Source organism: Microcaecilia unicolor, chromosome 12 (assembly GCF_901765095.1).
Source record: "Microcaecilia unicolor chromosome 12, aMicUni1.1, whole genome shotgun sequence".
NCBI classification, from domain to species: domain Eukaryota; kingdom Metazoa; phylum Chordata; class Amphibia; order Gymnophiona; family Siphonopidae; genus Microcaecilia; species Microcaecilia unicolor.
In genome coordinates, this window is record NC_044042.1 from 23172750 (window position 1) to 23193680 (window position 20931).

Consider the following 20931-nt stretch of genomic DNA (forward strand, 5'->3'; position numbering starts at 1 on the left):
ATTCAAAATGGCCGCCAAGAATTGAAGTCTCGGCGGCCATTTTGAATCTCGCCGAGACTGTCAGGCTGCATACAGGAGGACGGAGAGCAGCGCGCTGGGCAGGAAAGAGGGGGCTCTTTCCTGCCCCGACGTCACTAGACCACCAGGGAAGATCGCGTGACGTGAGTAGGGAGAAGTGGTGACAGGGCCGGGAGGAGGGCGATCCCGAACTCGGCGGGAGGGAGGGAAATCGCTACCTTCGGACTATAAGACGCACCCCCCATTTTCCTCCCAAATTTTGGGGGAAAAAAGTGCTTCTTATAGTCCGAAAAATACGGTATGTCTTTAATGGTTTCCATTTGCCATGTTGACTGCTAACTTTGCGCCAGCTTAGATCCATTTTGGATTCTCGGGCTTTGAAAGGTACAGAGCCTCTGCACAGTGTCTGTAACAGCTTTTCTTGAGGCTGCTATAAAAGTTCAGCCTTCTTTCAGAAGACTGTGGATCTGTCTACAGATTTGGATCATTCAGCTAGCTGAGAATTCTATTACACATAGTGGAATTGTTGCATAGGAAACATGGTTCACTGTACTGGATCACAGTTTGGGTTCAGCATGGCAGCAGGAACCTCTGATCTCTTATATTTACCCTGTATTGCACTGTTTCTGTTTGATGGGATGCTCTTAGTCCCCTTGTACTGGCATCATCAGATCTGTTTAATACCCTTGGGTGTCCTGGTATTAGTAGAACTAGTGAAAGACAGCCTTAGCGCTATGTACTGACATTAACATACACTTTTCTGCATTATTGAACCCTAAATTTGCAGAGATGATAAATGCCCACTTCCTTACAGCATTTTTTTTTTGGGGTGGTGGGGGCTTTAGGAGAGAGACTACAAGAGTTACTTTGCAACAGTAACCCCTCGGCGACTGAACAGCACGGGTGATGCTGAAGAAAAAGAGAACAGGTATGCATTTCACTACCTAGTGAGTCTTAAGTTAGCTTTTTGGTGATCACTTTACTTTCCATACGTGATCCCCTTCCTTCCATTGGGCACACCATGGGATGAAAAAAGAGAAAGCAGAAAAATCTTTTCTTCAGGCCTGGAAAGATTTATCACTGTTTACTCTGGCATAATAAAAGCCTGGTATTCTCTGTTTGCTTAGCAGTAACGGTTCCTTTTCAGGATGGAGGTCTAGCCTCATAATACCTGGGTTTCTTTACTTTTATCAAGAAGGTGCTAATGATCAGGGTTTTTTTTATGCAGGTGGTTACTTATATCAGGAACTGACAGCTTTGGCAAAGAATGTAGCAGATAGTTTGGGGGAAGGTCTAGTTGATCCAATTTTTGATGTAATAAGGTTTTAAAGAAGGATCAGAGTAATGCTATAATTTGTGTCGTTGACAGCTCAAAAGTGATGGCACTATACATTTAAACAGCGGCGTACCAAGGGTGGGGCGGTGTGGGCGATCTGCCACGGGTGCATGCTGCTGGAGGGGTGCAGAGAGTAGCCGCGCGCCTGTCGGCTCCGCTGGTTCCCTGCTCCCTCTGCCCCGGAACAGGTTACTTCCTGTTCCGGGGCAGAGGGAGCCAGCGGAGCCGAGAGCCATGCGGCTGCTCCCAGCAGCTAAGAATGCACCCAGGGGGAGGGGGTGCATCGGCGATCCGCCCCGGGTGGCAGCCGACCTAGGATCGTCAGCATATAAAATACAGTATCTAGCATCCTGGATTGGATTTACTTCAGCAGATTAACCTGCATCTATGAATACTGGTATTAAAAGCCCTGATTGACCGGGAGGTGATTGGGAGGGGGTGAAGAGAAATAAGGCTACAATCTGTTGCTTTCCATGCCGGTGATTTTAGCATGGATTGTGCTCAACTACTGCTACAGTTGTGCTCTTAGTTGTCAACCACTTCTTCCCAAGATAGGACACTTCAGGAGTGTGAAATAGCTGCTTCATTTTCATGCACTTTTTTGTTAACATCACAAAATTAATTATCAAGATATTTGGATCAAAAGATGATTTACATAGCTTAAATCACCCATACCCCTATGTTGTCGGAGTTCCTGATGCAGCTGAAGGGAGGCTTGTTTGCAATACAGCAACCTGTTATTGTTACTAAAATATGTTAACAAGCCAGATGCTTTGGTGTTCTTAGAGTGATTGATTTAACACACTAACATTTCTCCCATTTTTGTAGAGAATCTGCCGTTAATCTGGTACGGAGCGGCTCCTACACCCGTCATCTGCGGCGAGATCTACTGAAGGAAAATGAGACTCCTCTGACCAGTGCTCCCTCCAGCTATGTGTCAACCTTCCTCAAAAGGTACATGTCCAGCTTCTGTTCTTCCATATCCTGCAGAGCATCTTGAGGAAACTGCTGGAGTAGAACAGACAAGTTTGGGGTGGGGGGGAGGTTTCTCTGCTTCTGCCACAAAAAAGTCAGATGTTCAGAATATAATTGTCATCAAGGAACAAGGGGCATTTGAATTCCTTAGTATACGGTATGTTTGATTGCTGAAAACACCTGGTTCTTTTCTGTTTTCAATAGTTTGATTTTTATTTTGTAAGCTGCTGTGACCTGCCAGCCAAATATAGTGGTATGACAAGTCCTGAATATACATAAACAAGATTGTACCTATTTGTGACCGTGGGGAACGAGAGTTGAGAACCCCTGATATAGGCAGTTTTGTTAATGTATTTGTAAGACGGTGTTTCCTTCAGGTGTACTTAAAGAAAAGGATTTGGATTTAGCTGACACATTTTCCTGTAGTAGCTCAAGAACAGCTACATTCAGATCCAGTATGTATTTTCCTGTCCCCAGAAAGATTACAATCGTAAGTCTGAACATGAGGTAATGGAGGGTTAAGTGACTTGCCCAAACTCACAAGGAGCATCAGTAGGATTTCAGCCCTGGTTCTCAGCCCACTGCTCTAACCACTCTACTGCTCCCCAACTCCTTTTAAAGTAGAATTTAGGAAGGAAGCATATGAGAAACATCACATTTTTCTTGTAAAAGGCTTGATCCTTGTCAAACGATTCAGCCAGTGACACTGGCGTGATTTGGTTTAATAATTTTCAGAAGGAGACATTGATACTTTCTTTGGGTGTTTGTTTGTTTTTTCTTCTTCTTCCCAGCTCTTCATTTGGGAGGCGAAATGATTACAGCGGTCCTACCATTTCAGAAAATCGTGTTACATCTCCTACCTCACCCACGACTACCTCAGCAGATAGCCAGTGGCAACCTGCCTCTTCTTTCCCCACGACTACTGGTGCAAACCCTACTTCATTGGTTCGCCAGACCGGCAGGTGAGGAACTGGAGCTTATAAAATGGTAGACATGTACATGACTGTACAATGTGATTCTTTAGTGCACAGTCAGCTTGTCACAAGGTACTAACCATTGGCATCTTTAACAGAAACTGATGACATCACACTATCTTCCTCTCTTCCAGTGGTATTCCAAATGAAGATAGTTGAATTTTCACAGGGCAAAGAAATAAATATGAAATTTATGAGATGTACAACTAAGAGGATAATTTTATAATAGGATGCCTATGTATAAGTTGCTGCTTTTGGCTCATCAAGCTTTTTTTTTAAATAGAAATTCACTTTTTTTGGTGCGATTATTGGTGTCTTATGTTCCAGGAAGAGTATTTTGCTCTGCTATGGGTAATCAGCTTGTGGTTCCAGCCTTGGATAGAGCCCATAAGGCACTTACTTGAGTTGGGTCTTTTTTCTGTGTGGTACCGTTTTTGTGAAACTCTCTTCCTGAAGTGTTACAGTTGGAGAGTTCTCAGCCTCAGTTTAAAAAATTGCTGAAAGCACTTTTTTTTTATTTTTTTTAAATATCACTGCTTTTGGACCATTGATGGGTGGGGTTGGTTGAGTGGTCCCTGGGTGGTTAAGAGCTGAATGTCTTGCCTGCTCTTGTTTGTATGTGCTTTCCTGTTTTATTTATTTATTTGTTTTAGTGGTGTTCTTTGTTTTAATTTTGATTTTATTTTATATTGTACACCACTTTGTTTTTATTTAAAGTTAAGCAAAATACAAATTTAATAAATTATAATTATAACTGAACAGTCTCAAAAGGCACCTAGTTTATAAAAGCTTAGGTGCCTTTATAAAATTGGCTGATATAATGACCCTCAGTAGTAATAGATATACTTACAGAAGTTTGTACGTGCTATGAAAGCGTAAATGTGTGCATTTACAGGCATGTTTTATGAAATATTTGTTTTCATCCAGTTCCATCTAAACTACAATCCCAGGCAGATCTTATAAATGTAGGCATTGTGATGGGTGTAGTGTTTACACATGTATATCCATATGCAATTTTATGACAGCATGTTTCTGCCTGTAAAATCTGCTTTACAGATGGGAAAAAGCTTTTATAAAATTAAACCCTTCCCTAAGAGTATACTTTTAAGGAAACGTTTTGAACTGGAACACAAAATTTGAAATAGTTTTTCTTCACTTTATATTTCTAGATGTTAAAGTAGTTACAAATATAATAACTTGCACCACGGGAAATTAGAACCCTTCGTGTAATTCAGTTTTCCCCTACTTTAGAGGGACCATCTCCAGACATGGCAGCATGTATTTTTGTGTTCAGTTTGTTTGCCTATTTAGTTGATTGCCCAATGGATACAATGGATTGGAAACTCAGTTAAGAGAAACCATCAATCGTTAGATGCTGGTAATATTTTGATAACGGCCTCTTGAATTTAGATTTTAGCCAGAAACACGGAGGTTGAAAGGTTGTCCATGCTGACAGAGTTCTCTCTTGTCTCAAGATGATGATTTTCAAAAGAGCTGAGCCAAAAGATTGGGTGTAGGAAAAATATGGCAGATTAGGACTGTAGACCCATTTAGTCTGCCTAGTTTCATTTCTAGTACCATGCCAGAGATCTGAGTTTATTTAAAAATGTCTAATCCGCACCATCTACAATTCTGAATGGGGTAAAAAAAAAAAAAAAAAAACGTACATAAGCGATTTTCTTCACATACCAATAAAAACAAAATATTACATACAGTAACATAAAGCAAACTCATGCAATGTCATAAAACAACGGTTCGTATCTTTTTTGCAATCTTAAGAAATATTGAACGCTTGCTGAAACAACCACATCTTTAAGGCCTTTTTAAAATCAATCAAATTATTTAATGCTCTGATCTCTCAAGGTAATGCATTCCACAGATTTGGTCCTGCAATACAGAAGATCGAATTTCTGTATTCATCAAGGTATACTATCTTAAAAGATGGAATATCTAGCATGCTAAGAGAAGCGGATCTCAGTGACCGTGATGGTTGTTGCAGATGCAGTCTTGAGGCAATTACTAGGGAGATTTTATTCACCATTACTTTGAAATCAAAATTTATGGCTTTCCCCTAACTGCTTCTCTTCTAGAGGTTCTCTGTGCCTGTCCCAGGATTTCTTGAATTTCATTATTGTTATTTCTACCATCTCCACTGTAAGAGTGTTAAGTCTAGAGCTCTTTCCATTAAAAAAAGAAAATGTATTTCAAGACCCTATGGAACCTTATACAGTTAAATCAGGCTTTCCTCTGAAAGAAATCTCTTGTGCATTATAAACACATGAGATTCAAATGCTATACTCTTATCCCATCTCTTCTCAAGGGTATTGGGGAGGGGTTTAGTGCATACTCTGTTTTGGTAGTCTTTCTTTATATATGTTTTTGACTAGATCTCTGTTTTAGGGCTCTACCTACTACTTAATGTCTAAACTAAATATGTAACTTCCCTGGATAGCAGCTGGATGATAATGCTACCTGAACAATTTTTTGGCCCACCCTCGCTCCTCTCTTAAACTGGCCTGCTTTTATACATAGTATTGGTCCATTTAGTGAGTTAAAAGGCTCATATTAGCCATATAAATTTTAAAAAATGCTTGGATAGGTAATGCACTGGTCTTCCAGAAGCCAGTGCATAATTCCTTTGCCGGAGGATGCGGTTAGCATATCTGGGTTTAAAAAAGGTTTGGACAAATTCCTGGAGTAAAAGTCCATAGTCTTCTATTGAGATAGACATGAGAAGCAACTGCTTACCCTGGTATTTGTAGTATGGAGTGTTGCCACAATTTGGTTTTCTGCCAGGTACTTGTGACCTGGCTTTGGCCATTTTTTGGAAAACAGGATACTGGGCTAGATGGACCACTAGTCTGACATAGTATGGCTACTCTTATGTAATATTTGGCCAATCCTAGATTGTTTTTTGGCACCAAAAATGATCACTGATGGCATCGTATGACTAGCTTTGTTATATAATGTAGCTAAATTTATTTAGTGCGTTCGTATTCTGCCTATATTCCTAAAAGGATTACAATAGCACACATAATCCATCCAGCTCTAAAACACAAAATTAAGCACAGCAGTTTTAACAAATCATGAAAAGACTTGACTGAACAAATATACCTGCAACCGTTTCTTAAATGCATTCACTGTCGAGATCAATCTCGGTTCCAGTGGCAATTTATTCCATTCCAGAGGTCACGCCACAGAAAAGGCTCACAACCATGTATCAGAAAAATGCATCTTAAAGTTCTCTTGCTAACAAATTCTTTAGGAGCCATGGTTTGTTTATTTAAAACTTTCAGTTCACATAATTATTAAAGTAGGAGAAGAACTCCAAAATAAGAGAGGACAGCTAGATTAAAAACCAAAGTGTATATTAGAGAAGAAAATGATGTGCAGGATTTGGAGCCCCTCCCCGTCATCCAACTGACCTCCAAAGGCTCGCTAAAAAAAGAGGTTTTCAACCCTGATTTAAATTTAAGATGAGATGTTTTAGGAACAATGCTGTAAGGACTCTGGCAACAATATTCACCTCTGTCCTTATGAATTCACTTTTTAGAGCCTCACGGAGAGTGCCAGCAGACTCTACCGAAGAAAGAATAGAAAGTGCCCCTGTTAGCACTCCACTCGGGGTAATTACCAATCGCCCTCTTCCCGGAACTACCAGTAATGGTGTTGCTTCTACCAATACCTCCATGATTACTGGCCAAGAGACCACTGGTGCTGAACTAAGAGAGAGGCGAAGGTGAGTTAAGTTAAAATTTTATGTGCCATCTTTTTACATAAGAATGTTGAAGAGTCCAGTGTTGATGCAAGATATGTATTGCTGATCTTGCTAACACGAGGAAAAGACCTCAATACACCCGAACGCCGACTTGAATTCTAGCGTCTTTCACTGGGGTTATGGAGATCATCATCGGTCTTAAAACCTTGTAGTGTATTTTTTCAGTTTTTTAAGTCCGTTTTTATTTATTAAATTTTTTGGTCCTTAGTTTAAAACATATATTTGTTTTTTATATGTTTTAAACTAAGGACCAGTGAAAGACGCTAGAATTCAAGTCGGCGTTCGGGTGTATTAAGGTCTTTTCCTCGTGTTAGCAAGATCAGTAATACATATCTTGCATCAATACTGGACCCTTCAACATTCTTGTCTAATTTGATTTTTTAGAGCCACAGTTATTTTTCTCTTTGTTTTTGTTACCATCTTTTTATATACCATCTTTTCAAAACAGTCTGCTCATGGTGAGTTCCATTGCATCTTATGTTTTCAAGAAGCAGGCATGTCATAGTTTACGTGTGTCAAATTGCTGACCTGGAAGACCACAAACCAGACTAATTTTTCAGAGTATCCCTAGTAAATATGATTGAGATATATTTGCATACAATAAAGGCAATACATGCAAATATATGTCATGCATATTCATTAAAGATCTCTTGAAAACCAGACTGGTTTATGACCCTTCAGAATTGCAATCTGACATCTCTGTCATAGTAAGGCCCTTCTGGTCCCACTTTACCAATGATTCTGTGCTTTCTACTGGTTGTGTAGCTCAGTGCCTTAATGCTGTTTGTTTGTTTGTTTGTTTGTTTATTTATTGCATTTGTATCCCACATTTTCCCACCTATTTGCAGGCTCAAAGTGGCTTATATAGCACCGTGCTGGCGATCGCCAGTTCTGGTATGTCAAGTACATGGTGATATTATGGTAGAGATTATGTGTGACAGACGCATTATGGAATAGGAAAGGAGAAGAGTTATGTCCATTTCGAGTGTTAGATTCGTTGTGTTGCAGGGTTTAGGCATTTTAAGTTGGATCATTCGGATATGGACTTTTCCTCTAGGAATTTGACCAAACCTTTTTTTTTTTTTTTTTAACCACAGCTATATACATAATAAAAATGAATTTAAAGTCAAGGTAAATTATTTTAAGCCAGATTTGTAATGTTGACTGATGGTATAATGTGATATGCCAGTTTAAGGTCTTAAATGCAGCTGACAAAATGTCTGGAATTTTTTTTTCCAAAGCTCCAAGGCCTCCCAAGCAACAATAACATGAACACCTGCCTACACTAATATTAGATCAATGGAAGATACAGAGCGTCTGCAACCACTGTTTGGTATAGCCGGAAAAAATTCAAATGATCTCTGTTTTGGTTCCTAGAGGCTATGAAATATATTAGTTTCTTTCCCAGTTACCTCTGCTTATTTCTTCAAGGAGAAAACCAGCCAAAGAAATTTGTTTCCAAAACCACTAACCTGAGCTGATAGGGAGTACTGGGTTAGTTTAATGACCGTCGCTTCAAAGCTATATTATGGGGAATATGATCTGAATCTGAAATTTAGGCTATTGCTTGCTTTAGTACTTCCCTTATGCCAAAGAGAACTTCCTTAATATTTTTGCTCACTGTTCCATTTTTTTTGGTCAACTCTCTTTGCATATTATTTATATTCAGATGCAGGGTCTTTAGCATAATAGTGGTAGCATATGATTCCTGAAGATAAAGAGGAGATACAAATAACCATTTTTAATTTACTTCTGATTAATATTCTCAACACGTTCACCATGATTATTGCTATACCAGAGATGTTTTCTTCTCCTGAAGATTTTGCACTATTGCTAACATCATCTTTAGGCCTAGTGTGTAAGCTAAAGGTGGACACCTTACAGCTGATATTCAGCCGACGGTGATCAGCCTATAGATCTGTAAAGTCACTTAAGTGGAAGCATCTATATTCCTGTTGTTTATCTATTCTTAGAATATTTTCAATAGAATATTGATTTTAAAAAATGCTGACTGTCACCAGCTAAATTAGCCCCACATATTCAGTGCCGGGCCATGTCTAGGCACTGGCACTGACTATCCAGGGCTAATTCATAGTGCAGTGGCCATCGGAGCTTATGCGGGTCCCGATGAATATTTGCTGAGACTCGCATAAGACATTTGTACATTTGTGTCCAAATTCTTCCATCCCCCCACCAAAGATATACAAGGTAGGCCCGGGCCCCCTCTTCTTTAGGGCTTACCATACAGAACTCCTGGTGGTTCATTGGTTAATGAGCAGGAGTGATGCCCACTCGCTCCCACCCAGGTCTGAGGTAGCTAGAAAATGGCTGCCGTGATCTCTAGCGGCTGCCTTCCAGTACCTAAAGTACTTGCGGTAAGGGAGAAGAAAGGCTGCATCATACAGCTGCCTTCACTATATGGCTTCAAACCTGGTGTAAGCAAGAAGGCTTTATAAAGGTGGTTGGGGCAGTAGATGAAGAGTCAAGATTCTTGGCTGTATTTGTAGTGATGATCTACATCATTTTGTGGCAGGAAGAAAAACACTAAGTGAAAAAGTCAAGCAGTATCTGGACAGGTGTTTAAATTAGAGGAATTGTTGGCAGATGGAAGAAACGTACAGGAAGTCACCCTCGTCAAAAGCATTATAATAGTAGCAAAAATAAAAGGAGTCATCTGCACCCATTCATCAACAAAAAGCCCTGATGATGGAAATGGTTTTACTAGATCACATTAGCCATTCTCAAGATTATGAAATATATGGCCATCAGAAGGTGGGCATATCAAGTATATTGACATCATCCAGAGGATGTTATCACACCAGCACCTACAATCTTCTTAGGTCAATATACCTTTTTTTTATATACAGTTTTTTCAGAATGAATTTTTTCCATAATAAATATTTTTCTATTTTCATCTTCTATACAGATCCAATTGTGAAAATAGTTCATAATAAAAATTCAAAATTTTTCACTTACCTTATCTTCTAATCACCTTTCAGTTGTGGAACAATCACAGTCAAAAAAATCACCTGACATAGCGCCAAGTTTTGCTCAATGCTATGGCGCTATGTCCGATTTTTTTTTTTGATTGCAGCAATATAAAGTAATGGTGATTTGTTCAGTGACTGCATGGTGATTAGAAGATAATAAGGTAAGTGACGAATTTTGAATTTGTATTATGAATTGTTTTCACAATTTGGTCTGTATTGAACAGGAAAATAGAAGTAAAAATTTATTCTGAAAAAAAATGTATTAAAAAAAAAAAAAAAAAAAAGGTCTATGGCCCTATGCGGATTGTAGGTACTGATATGATAATATGCTCTAGATCCTGGTGAATATACCTGATACACCCACCATCTGATGGTCCACTTATATTTCATAATCTTGAGAATGACTATTGTGATCTAGTTAATTTATTGGATTCTCGGAATGAAACTGACTTTGACCACTTGGAATAGTATACTAATTGGAAATGGATTTAGGCATTGTGGCCATTATAGAGATGTGTTTCAATGAGTATCATGAATGAGATATCACCATACCTTACTATAGTGTATTTAGAAGAGATAAAGAAGGCAGAAAAGGGGGAGGAGTGGCCCTCATGGGGAAAATAAAAAAGGAGCTGCAGCAGGAATCAAACCCGGTTCCGCAGAATCTCAGCCCACTGCACTAACCATTAGACTGTTCCTCTACTGCTTTCAGCACACCTGAAAATCTGGAGAGAAGTAGAAAGATTGTGAATACCTTATAAGAGACTTAGCTCAGGCAAATGGTGGCAGAACCCACTAGGGGAATATCAGTGTTGGATTTGGTATTCATGAATAGAAAGGATGTGTCTAAGGTCTGGGTGGGTGCTCACTTGGATGTCAGCGATTATTACTCATTGTGGTTGAATATACAAGCTAATGTGCAGTCAGTCATCCCAAACTCAGGAAGGTTCTGGGATTTCAAGCCCACTGGCTTCAGTAAAATGGAAAAGTGTCTGAAAGAGAAGGTGGTAGTGTGGGAGAAGATAAGAGAAGTGTAAAAACTGTGGACCAAACTGAAAAGGGCTTTAGAAAGGGCAACAAGTAAGAAAAGTAATTGTAAGCAAGAGGAAAAAGTGCTTTGCTTCTCCAGTGAAGTTGCTGCAAAAAATAAAGGCAGAAGAGGTAGTGTTCACAAACTACAGAAGATCACAAGAAGAGAGATACAGAAAAGAATACCAGACAAAGCTGAAGGAAACAGAGAAATCGGGATGGCAAAAGCATACATAAAAGGAAAAATGGCAAAAATTGTTAAGCGGGGTGACCAAAAAAAGATCAGAGGTGGAATTGCAAGAATCAAAGATTCTGAGGAACATTGTGGGGAGAGTGATGAGGAAAAAACGGAAATGCTAAACAAATACTTTTGGTCGGTGTTCATGGAACAAAATCCTGCAGAAGAACCACAAATGGCTGATAAAGGCATTTGTGGGAATGGAGTAGATACCTTCTTCTGTGAATGGTGTGTTATGTATGAACAACTTGTAAATCTAAAAGTGGACTAAGCCTTGGGGTGGAATGAGATATATCCTAGGATACTAAGAGTTCTCAGAGGTTCTGGCAAGTCTTCTAAAGGGTGCATTTAAGAGATTCTTGGAGATGGGAGAGGTTCCATGTGATTTAAGAAGAGCTGATGTGGTCCCTCTTCGTAAAAACGGTATTAGAAGAAAAGTAGGAAATTATAGGCTAGTAAGCCTTACCTCAGTGGTGGAAAAAGTCATGGAGATGCTGCTAAAGGAAAGGAACTTTCTAGGATCAAAAGGGTTGCAAGATTGAGGTAACGTGGTTTTACCAATTGATCATCGTGTGAAACAAATCTGATAATTCTCTGGTCATACAGTCAAAGAAATCAGATCAAGGGTATGTGTTGAATGTGCTCTACTTAGATTTCAGCATAGCCTTTGATACTGATTCTCATAGATGGCTTTTAAGTATACTGAGTGTCCTGAGGGTGGGTCTCAAGGTGGTGAACTGGATCAGAAATTGGTTGACTGACAGATGACAGAGGGTGGTGGTAAATGGAATTCACTCAGAAGAAAGAAAGGAGACTAGTACTGTACCTCAGGGATTGGTCCTGGGGCCGATTCTGTTCAGTGTCTTTGAGTGATATTGCTGACGGTTTAGGAAGAAAACATTACCTTTTTGTGGATGAGACAGATTTGCAACAGTGTGGACACCCTAGAAGGAGTAGAACAACATAAGTGGACTACAAACATGAGAAGCACTGGCTAAACCTTGGCGGTTAAGTTTTAATGTGAAGAGTGCAAAGTGATGCATTTGGGATGCAGAAATCCAAAGGAGGTGTTTACAATAGGAGTAGAGAGGCTTGTGTGCAAGGACAAGGAGAGGGACCTCAAAATGAGTGTCTGAGGATCTCAGGGTGGTGAAACAATAGGACAAGGCGGCGACCAAAGCCAGAAGAATGCTGGGCTACATAAAGATATAACTAGTAGAAAGGAGGTGTTGATAAGGCCCCTATAGAAGTCATTGGTGAAGCTCCACTCTAAGTACTGTGTTTAGTTTTGAAGGCCATATTTTGCTAAGGATATAAAAAGACTTGAAGCAGTTCAAATTAAGTTGACCAAATAGTATTTGGGTCTGCAGCAAAAGTCGTATGAGAAGAGACTTAAAAACCTGAATATATGAACCCTAGAGGAGCAACAGAGGTAATATATATTAATGACCAAAGAAATCTTTTTCAAAGATGGGTAAGTATGTAACTAGAGGATACAAATGAAGTTGCAAGGAGGTAAGCTTAAAAGCAGGATCTGGAAAATTGTTTTACACAACAAGGGTGTTGAATGCCTGGAAAACCCTCCCAGTGGAGGTGGTAGGTACAAAAATAGTGACAAAACATGGGCATTTTAAAAAGCATGGGATAAACAAACACAGAGGATCCCTATATGGCAAGATGATGACATCAAAGCAAAACAAGTGACTTTCACAGTTCAAAAACAGAAATAATGAGGTGTAACCTGCACAGAGTGGTAGCTACATTCCTAAAAGGTATAAAGTAAGTAACTTACATTTCCACACAGAGTGGCAGTATGACTCTAGCCACCTTGTTGGGCAGACTAGATAGACCATTCTGGTCTTATGTATTTATGTATGTTGATAGTTTGGGATTTATTAACCGCCTTTATGAAGAGTTTCTCCCAAGGCGGTGTACAGCAGGTACAGGTTAACATAAAACTTACAATTTTGTTAACAGTATAACAATAGTAAAAACCTTGGCAGTTAAGCTTTAAGCATGTACAAACTCTTTTTGGATGTCAGGAAGACCTGAATTGTCCATAGTCTTGTTTTTTGCCTACACCTAGACTTCCAGCTGAATTGGAGCAGGTTCTTGGACTCTGTACCATGAGTCTTTAATGTACAATCACCCCTGTTTTGTTTTAGTTTTGGTTTTTTACCCCCTCCCCTGTTCATATGCTCTCCCAACTCGGTCTTTCCACCTCAGCAACATTCTCTGGAACGCAGCTAAAATGTAACATAGACTTTGTCTGGCTACTAGGTGCTGCTACTGAGCAATAGTGGAGGTTCCCTCCCTTGTAAAGTCTCTGAATTTAGCCTCCTAAAATTTCCTCAGCTCTGTCCAACACATGGAGCAGAGTTCTGGCTTGGGATTCTCAAACGCTCGAGCTAAAGCTCACTGCACAGAATCCCATAGCACAACAACAGCGCAGGATGTACTTAAATACAATTTGTGACCCTCTTTAGCGCACACGTTAACACTCGCACGCAAGCCCTTTGAATATTCTGTGCATATTAACGTGAGCGCTAATCCGGCACTAACCACAATTACCACTGGCATTAACTCTTGATCCTCATGGTGGTGGTGTTCTTCTGTTAGGCTGTCTGTTTATCTGTAATATTTATGTGCAGCAGACTAACAAGACAGTGAGCTGTTTCTAACTGTGTGCAGCCTATCTAGGAGCATACTAGAGGGACAGGAATAGGTTAAGTTCTCCAACCACTTTCATATGGTTAAGTGAGCCATTGACCAACGCTTGCTGCTTTGTGTCCCTCTGTCAGCCACATGTGCATTTAATCTGGCTTCAGATAACACAGCTCCATTTAAAAGCTTAGTTCTGGTGGCAATGGTGGGGGGAGGAGGGATTAAGGAATGCTGTTCTCTTTTATTCTCCATGTTTGGCAAAGGTCAGGTTGCTGAAGGTTTTATCAGAAGACTGAGTTTTTATTTGGAGAAGGTGGGGTCAGTTACTATCAAGAAGTCAGCTTTACGGAAAGCAATGGAGCAGGTGTATGTTGCTGAGTTTTTGGCTAAAGGACTTACATGTTTCCTGTATATTCTGAAGTAGCTGCTGTAAAGAGAGGGACTCGGAAGAACTAAGGCACAGCTCTGATATTAGTAGGATCGACCTGCTGCAATGTGGTGAAGTCAACAGAAGGATATCATTGTGACCCTGTAGCACAGGCCAGTCCTACAGGAATGCAGCAGATAATTTTTTAGCTGCAGAGCTTCTGGAACTTCCTAGAAGGCACAGCAGGAAATGACGATCTAGACAGGAGACCACAGGTGTAACAGGTAAAATTATCCTTTGGCTTTATGGCTTGGCTAGATCTTTTCCACACCTGCACTACCACCTCTCAGGTATCTTATAGTGTTTTGCTGTTTTATTTTTATTTTCCTTGGGTTCTGAATTAGCTTAATGGCAGTGTAAGGGCATACACTGTACTGTGTTAATGCCACAGTGTCCCTATAAAATAGTGATAAATCACACTAAAGATGTTCATTCAGTTCATCTGGATTAATTTAAGGGAAGGGGGAAACGATTATATGGTGATCATTACAGTTTGTCCATGAGTCTTCAGGAAAAACATACTTTATCTCTCAATAGATAAATATTCATAAGACTGTCCAAAAGGAGTAGTGTTGCCTGTTGGTAAACTGAAGAGCTGGTTTCTTGCAGGATGCCGGCACATCTTGCTGTTTACTGATCTTCTCTAATGTTTCTCTGATTGTAGAAAAGGGAATTGTAATAACATAGTAACATACATAGAGGCATATTTTCAAAGCACTTAGCCTTCCAAAGTTCCATAGAAACCTATGGAACTTTGGAAGGCTAAGTGCTTTGAAAATATGCCTCATAGTAGATGACGGCAGAAAAAGACCTGCACGGTCCATCCAGTCTGCCCAACAAGGGAATTGTAATAAGATTCCATATATTTAATCCAACAGTTGGAGTTACAGCATCCTTATGTTATATTCTGAATAATAAAAAAAAAAAAAAATTAAACCCAGATAGTTCCACTTGAGTGGTTAAACATATACCCAAGGATTATTTATGGCAATGAACATCCAAAAAAAAAAAAAAAAAGTAAGTGTGGAGCAGTGGTCCTCAGTCTGGGAGCTGTCACTGATGCTCCCACTTTTAATCATTCATAGTGATCTGGAAAGTACACAGTGATTTGTTTTAGTACGGATGAAAACGTCTTTTAAAAAATACTATAGCTATGTAATGCAAGGTTCCACATTAGGAATCACCGACCAGGAAAGGGATCTAGGCGTCATCATTGATGATACGTTGAAACCCTCTGCTCGGTGTGCGGCGGCGGCGGCTAAGAATGCAAATAGAATGTTAGGTATTATTAGGAAAGGAATGGAAAACAAAAATGAGGATGTTATAATGCCTTTGTATAGCTATATTGTGTGCAATTCTGGTCACCGCATCTCAAAAAAGATATAGTGGAATTAGAAAAGGTACAGAGAAGAGTGACGAAAATGATAAAGGGGATGGGAAAACTTCCCTATGAGGAAAAGGGCTCTTCAGCTTGAAGAAAAGACGGCTGAGGGGGAGATATGATAGAGGTTTATAAAATAATGAGTGGAGTGGAACGGGTAGACATGAATCGCCTTGTTTACACTTTCCAAAAATACTGGGACTAGGGGACACGCAATGAAGCTACAAATTTAAAACAAATTAGAGAAAATGTTTCTTCACTCATCGTGTAATTAAACTCTGGAATTTGTTTCCAGAGAATGTAGTAAAAGCAGTTAGTTTAGTGGGGTTTAAAAGGGTTTGGCTAGCTTCCTGAAAGAAAGTCCATAAGCCATTATTAAATTAGACTTTGGGAAAATTCACTGCTTATTTCTAGGATACACAACTAAAAGTTGGGGGAGCAATTTACTCCATCAGCCGTACACTACTTATAAGGGGACGTCTCATACTGTCACGCAGGCACTCTGTGTCATGCTTGTATCAAGCCTCTGCAATTGTGACTTTTTATAATCATAGACTGCCCCCAACCTCCAGTAGTGCACACAACTTGCTATTATTGTGTTTTATATATATATATATAAGTATCTATAAACATCACTGTGCTCACATCAATTCATTTTTTAATGATTTTTTATGTGCAGTACTATTAAAGTACTAAAAGTCCAAAAAACTTGCAGTAAACTTGGTTGTCATGCAAATAATTGACTTATCACAATATCGCTGGAAGCTGCAAGCTTCTTTGTTGACCTTCGAATTTGTATGATTTTTGGTCTCTTGCGCTTCCAGGGTTTTACTTGTCGGCATATAGTTATGTCTCCGGTATCCATACCAACCCGACAGGAGCCTGTTTTGCAATCTAACGCTTTGTCAAGGGAAATTGGCATATACTTTAACAGCAACCGGTGCGGTTCTTGTCTGGCAGTGCTTTGCAGAGGGCCGTGGATGTTGATTCCGGGGTTAGGTCAGTTTTTCCTGAACCGGAATGGGGATACTGAAGAACCAATGCTCACTTCTGTCATCATACAATGGCAAGACAGTATGACTAGATTTTGGACTCATGATTGCAGGGTCCTGAAAGGATGTAAGGAGTTAATGCTGCGAGATTCCACAGGATACAAGTACCTTATTTTATCTGTGAGAGGTAAAATCACAAATATAGGACCGGTTTTAGATTTGAGATTTTCCTTAGTGATCTTGCTGCTGTTGCCTTCACCAGGCCACATGTTCACTTCACCTGATGGCAGGTGTCAACATGCAGTGGCGTAGCTGGTTCCACACCGTGGCAGTAGAGCAGTGCATATGTCTAGTACCTAGTTGCATCTCTTCCTTTTGTCTCTTGTACTTGCCTTTGAGCTCCATCTGTTGGATTATTCCCATTAATTTTTCTTAAATGCCAAAGTAGCCGATTCTGGTTTTTTTTCTGCTTGTCATTTCCTGTTGTGGTCTGGTTGAATAAGTATGTGAGTAGCTCTGTGGATGTCTGAAATCACCAGTCTATGAATCGACAGGGCTTTTTCCAGGTAGTACTTAGTAGTACTCGATACTGACACCTTTTCCATTCCCTGATAAAATTGAACCAAGGTCCCCAAGTATTAAAGAGGGCACAGGCCCTGCACACCCTAAATAGAATGCCCCCCCCCCCCCCCCCCCCCAGGAGAAGCAGTGTTTTAGCTAATCCTTGCAGGTCCACAGATTGGCATCCTATATGCACATAATAGCTCAGCCCCTAAAGGTAGGAAAAAATGTTTAGCTCTGTTTTAGTTATTTGAATATGGCAGCTTTAGGAGTCTGAGGGGCCGATATTCAGCCCACATAATTACCGCAATCAGCTCTGACCCCAGATATTCAATGCCGGGCCATTTCCAGCGACCAGCATTGAATATCCGGGTTGATTTTGCCCGTTAAAATGTTAATAACCTATGTCAGTATTCAGTGCTAACTAGTTAACTTTGTAACGGTAAAAGATAGGCATGCTGTTTAAGTGGCCAGTTTTGCCCACTCAACATAGCCACTCCTGACTGGTTAAATAGCATTTAAGCAGCTAACCACATATATTCAGTGGGAGATAACCAGCTTTCTCCGAGGACAAGCAGGCTGCTTGTTCTCACGACTGGGTGACGTCCGCGGCAGCCCCCACCAACCGGAAAGAAGCTTCGCGGGACGGTCGGCACGCAGGGCACGCCCACCGCGCATGCGCGGCCGTCTTCCCGCCCGTGCGCGACCGCTCCCGCCAGTTCCTTTTTTTCCGCGCCTGGAGAGAGTCGTGTTTTGCGCTCTCTCTGTTCAGCCGCCGGATCGTTCGATCGCGTATACGCTGATCGTGTTTTTTTCTAACTTTGTTTTTCGGTTTTAGTTACCGCCCGGTTTCCTTTTAAAAAAAAAAAGAAACCCTGCGCGTGTGGGACACGCGCTCCCTTTTTTCCCTCGCTTCCAGCGGGGACGCCACGTTGCGGCCTAGTGGCCGCTCGGTCGTTTGTTTTTCGTGGTGTGATTTTAGCCACCATTGACGACTTTGACTTCGCCGACGCGATTTTTCCGTCGATGTCCTCGAAGGTCCCGAGTGGATTTAAAAAGTGTGGTCGCTGCGGCCGGCCGATCTCGCAGACCGACACCCACGCTTGGTGCCTCCAGTGCCTCGGGCCGGAGCACAATCTCAAGTCGTGTTCTTTGTGTCTCGGTCTCCGGAAACGGACCCAGGTTGCGAGGCAAGTTCTGCGGGACCGTCTTTTTGGAACTTGCGCCGGCCCCTCGACGTCGACCTCGAAGGCATCGGTATCGACGCCCGGCCCTTCGGTACCGGTATCGATGCCCGAGACATCGGCACCGATGGCAGCGACCCCAGGAGAACAGGTCCCGTCGGCCCGCCGGTCTTCCGGTGAGAGTGGGGGTGAGAGGCCGCGTGGGCAGTCGGCCCCGGTCACGCCCTCAGCTCGTGGGCCGCGGGACCGAACCCTGTCTGACCCGGTACCTCGAGACCGAGGGGGATCGACCTCCTCCTCCTCCATGCCCTCCGGCGCCGGTGACGTGCATCGGAAGAAAGACAAGAAGCGTCGTCACCGGTCGCCTTCGGTGCATCCCGATGTCGGAGAGGAGACGACGCCGAAGCGTCATCGTCGTGAGGAGAGGTCTCCGTCGGTTGTGGAGGTACCGACGCGTCGGGGTTCCGGCACCTTGGTGCCGTCTCCTGGCCCCCAGCAGCTTCCGGCACCGACACCCTTACCGGCCCCACCGCCTTTCCCGGCAGCGGGCCTGGACGAGTGCCTCAGAGCCATCCTTCCGGGGATCCTGGAAGGGCTGATGCGCCAGGCTGTGCCGGCGCCGGGGGTGCTTGCGCCCTCGGCGCCGATGACTGTGGCGCCGGTGAGCTCTAGCCCGGCGCCGGGGCTGTCGACACCGCCGCCGCTTGCGGTGCCGGTCTCGACCGCCACGCAGGTGGAGTCCCCGTCGACGTCGATGGAGGGAGCTCCGTCCCCGCCGGCGCGGGAGTCCACCGCTCGACGACACCGAGACCTCGGTGCCTCGACGTCGAGCCGGGCCCGGTACAGGACTCAGCTACATGAGCTAATGTCCGATACCGAGGATGAGGACTCGTGGGGGGAAGAGGAGGACCCTAGATATTTCTCCTCAGAGGAGTCTACGGGCCTTCCCTCGGACCCCACGCCTTCACCGGAGAGGAAGCTCTCACCTCCTGAGAGTCTCTCCTTTGCCTCCTTTGTGCGGGATATGTCTATAAGCATTCCCTTCCCCGTGGTCTCTGTGGAAGAGCCGAGGGCCGAGATGCTCGAGGTCCTCGACTATCCATCACCACCTAGAGAGTCCTCCACGGTGCCGCTGCACAATGTCCTGAAGGAGACGCTGCTCCGGAACTGGGTGCGACCATTAACTAACCCCACCATTCCCAAGAAAGCAGAGTCCCAGTACAGGATCCACTCTGACCCAGAGCTCATGCGGCCCCAATTGCCCCATGACTCAGCGGTCGTGGATTCTGCTCTCAAGAGGGCACGGAGTTCGAGGGATACCGCCTCGGCGCCCCCGGGGCGGGAGTCTCGCACTCTGGACTCGTTTGGGAGGAAGGCCTACCAATCCTCCATGCTCGTGACCCGCATCCAGTCATACCTGCTCTATATGAGAATTCACATGCGGACCTATGTGCAACAACTGGCGGACCTGGTCGAGAAGCTCCCGCCGGAGCAGTCCAGGCCTTATCAGGAGGTGGTCAGGCAGCTGAAGGCGTGCAGAAAGTTCCTGTCCAGGGGTATTTTTGACACCTGTGACGTGGCATCTCGTGCTGCGGCCCAAGGTATAGTGATGCGCAGGCTCTCATGGCTGCGTGCCTCTGACCTGGACAACCGCACCCAGCAGAGACTGGCTGACGTCCCTTGCCGGGGGGATAACATTTTCGGTGAGAAGGTCGAGCAGATGGTGGACCAACTGCATCAGCGGGAAACCGCTCTCGACAAGCTCTCCCACCGGGCGCCTTCAGCATCCACCTCCACAGGTGGACGTTTTTCCCGGGCCCGGCAGGCTGCACCCTATTCTTTTGCGAAGCGTAGGTACAACCAGCCGGCCCGAAGGCCTCGTCAGGCACAGGGACAGCCCCAGCGCGCTCGTTCTCGTCAACAGCGTGCGCCTAAGCAGCCCCCTGCGCCTCCACAGCAAAAGCCGGGGACGGGCTTTTGACTGGATCCACGGGAACATAGCCGCCCTACAAGTGTCCGTACCGGACGATCTGCCGGTCGGAGGGAGGTTAAAATTCTTTCACCAAAGGTGGCCTCTCATAACCTCCGACCAGTGGGTTCTCCAAATAGTGCGGTGCGGATACGCCCTGAATTTGGCCTCCCTGCCTCCAAACTGTCCCCCGGGAGCTCAGTCTTTCAGCTCCCATCACAAGCAGGTACTTGCAGAGGAACTCTCCGCCCTTCTCAGCGCCAATGCGGTCGAGCCCGTACCACCCGGGCAGGAAGGGCAGGGATTCTATTCCAGGTACTTCCTTGTGGAAAAGAAAACAGGGGGGATGCGTCCCATCCTAGACCTGAGAGGCCTGAACAAATTCCTGGTCAAAGAAAAGTTCAGGATGCTTTCC

General features: G+C 43.1%; 1 protein-coding gene across 9 annotated transcripts in view; it reads left to right on the forward strand.

Annotated features, from left to right (window-relative positions):
* The window catches only part of PPP1R12B (protein phosphatase 1 regulatory subunit 12B), a 219397-nt gene that overhangs the window by 69119 nt on the left and 129347 nt on the right, over positions 1-20931 (forward strand). For all 9 annotated transcript variants that reach the window (XM_030220573.1, XM_030220570.1, XM_030220572.1 and 6 more), the window contains 4 exons: positions 864-946; positions 2183-2308; positions 3121-3291; positions 6857-7042. In XM_030220573.1, the coding sequence (XP_030076433.1) occupies positions 864-946; positions 2183-2308; positions 3121-3291; positions 6857-7042 (566 nt within the window). The remainder of the gene's footprint in view (positions 1-863; positions 947-2182; positions 2309-3120; positions 3292-6856; positions 7043-20931) is intronic.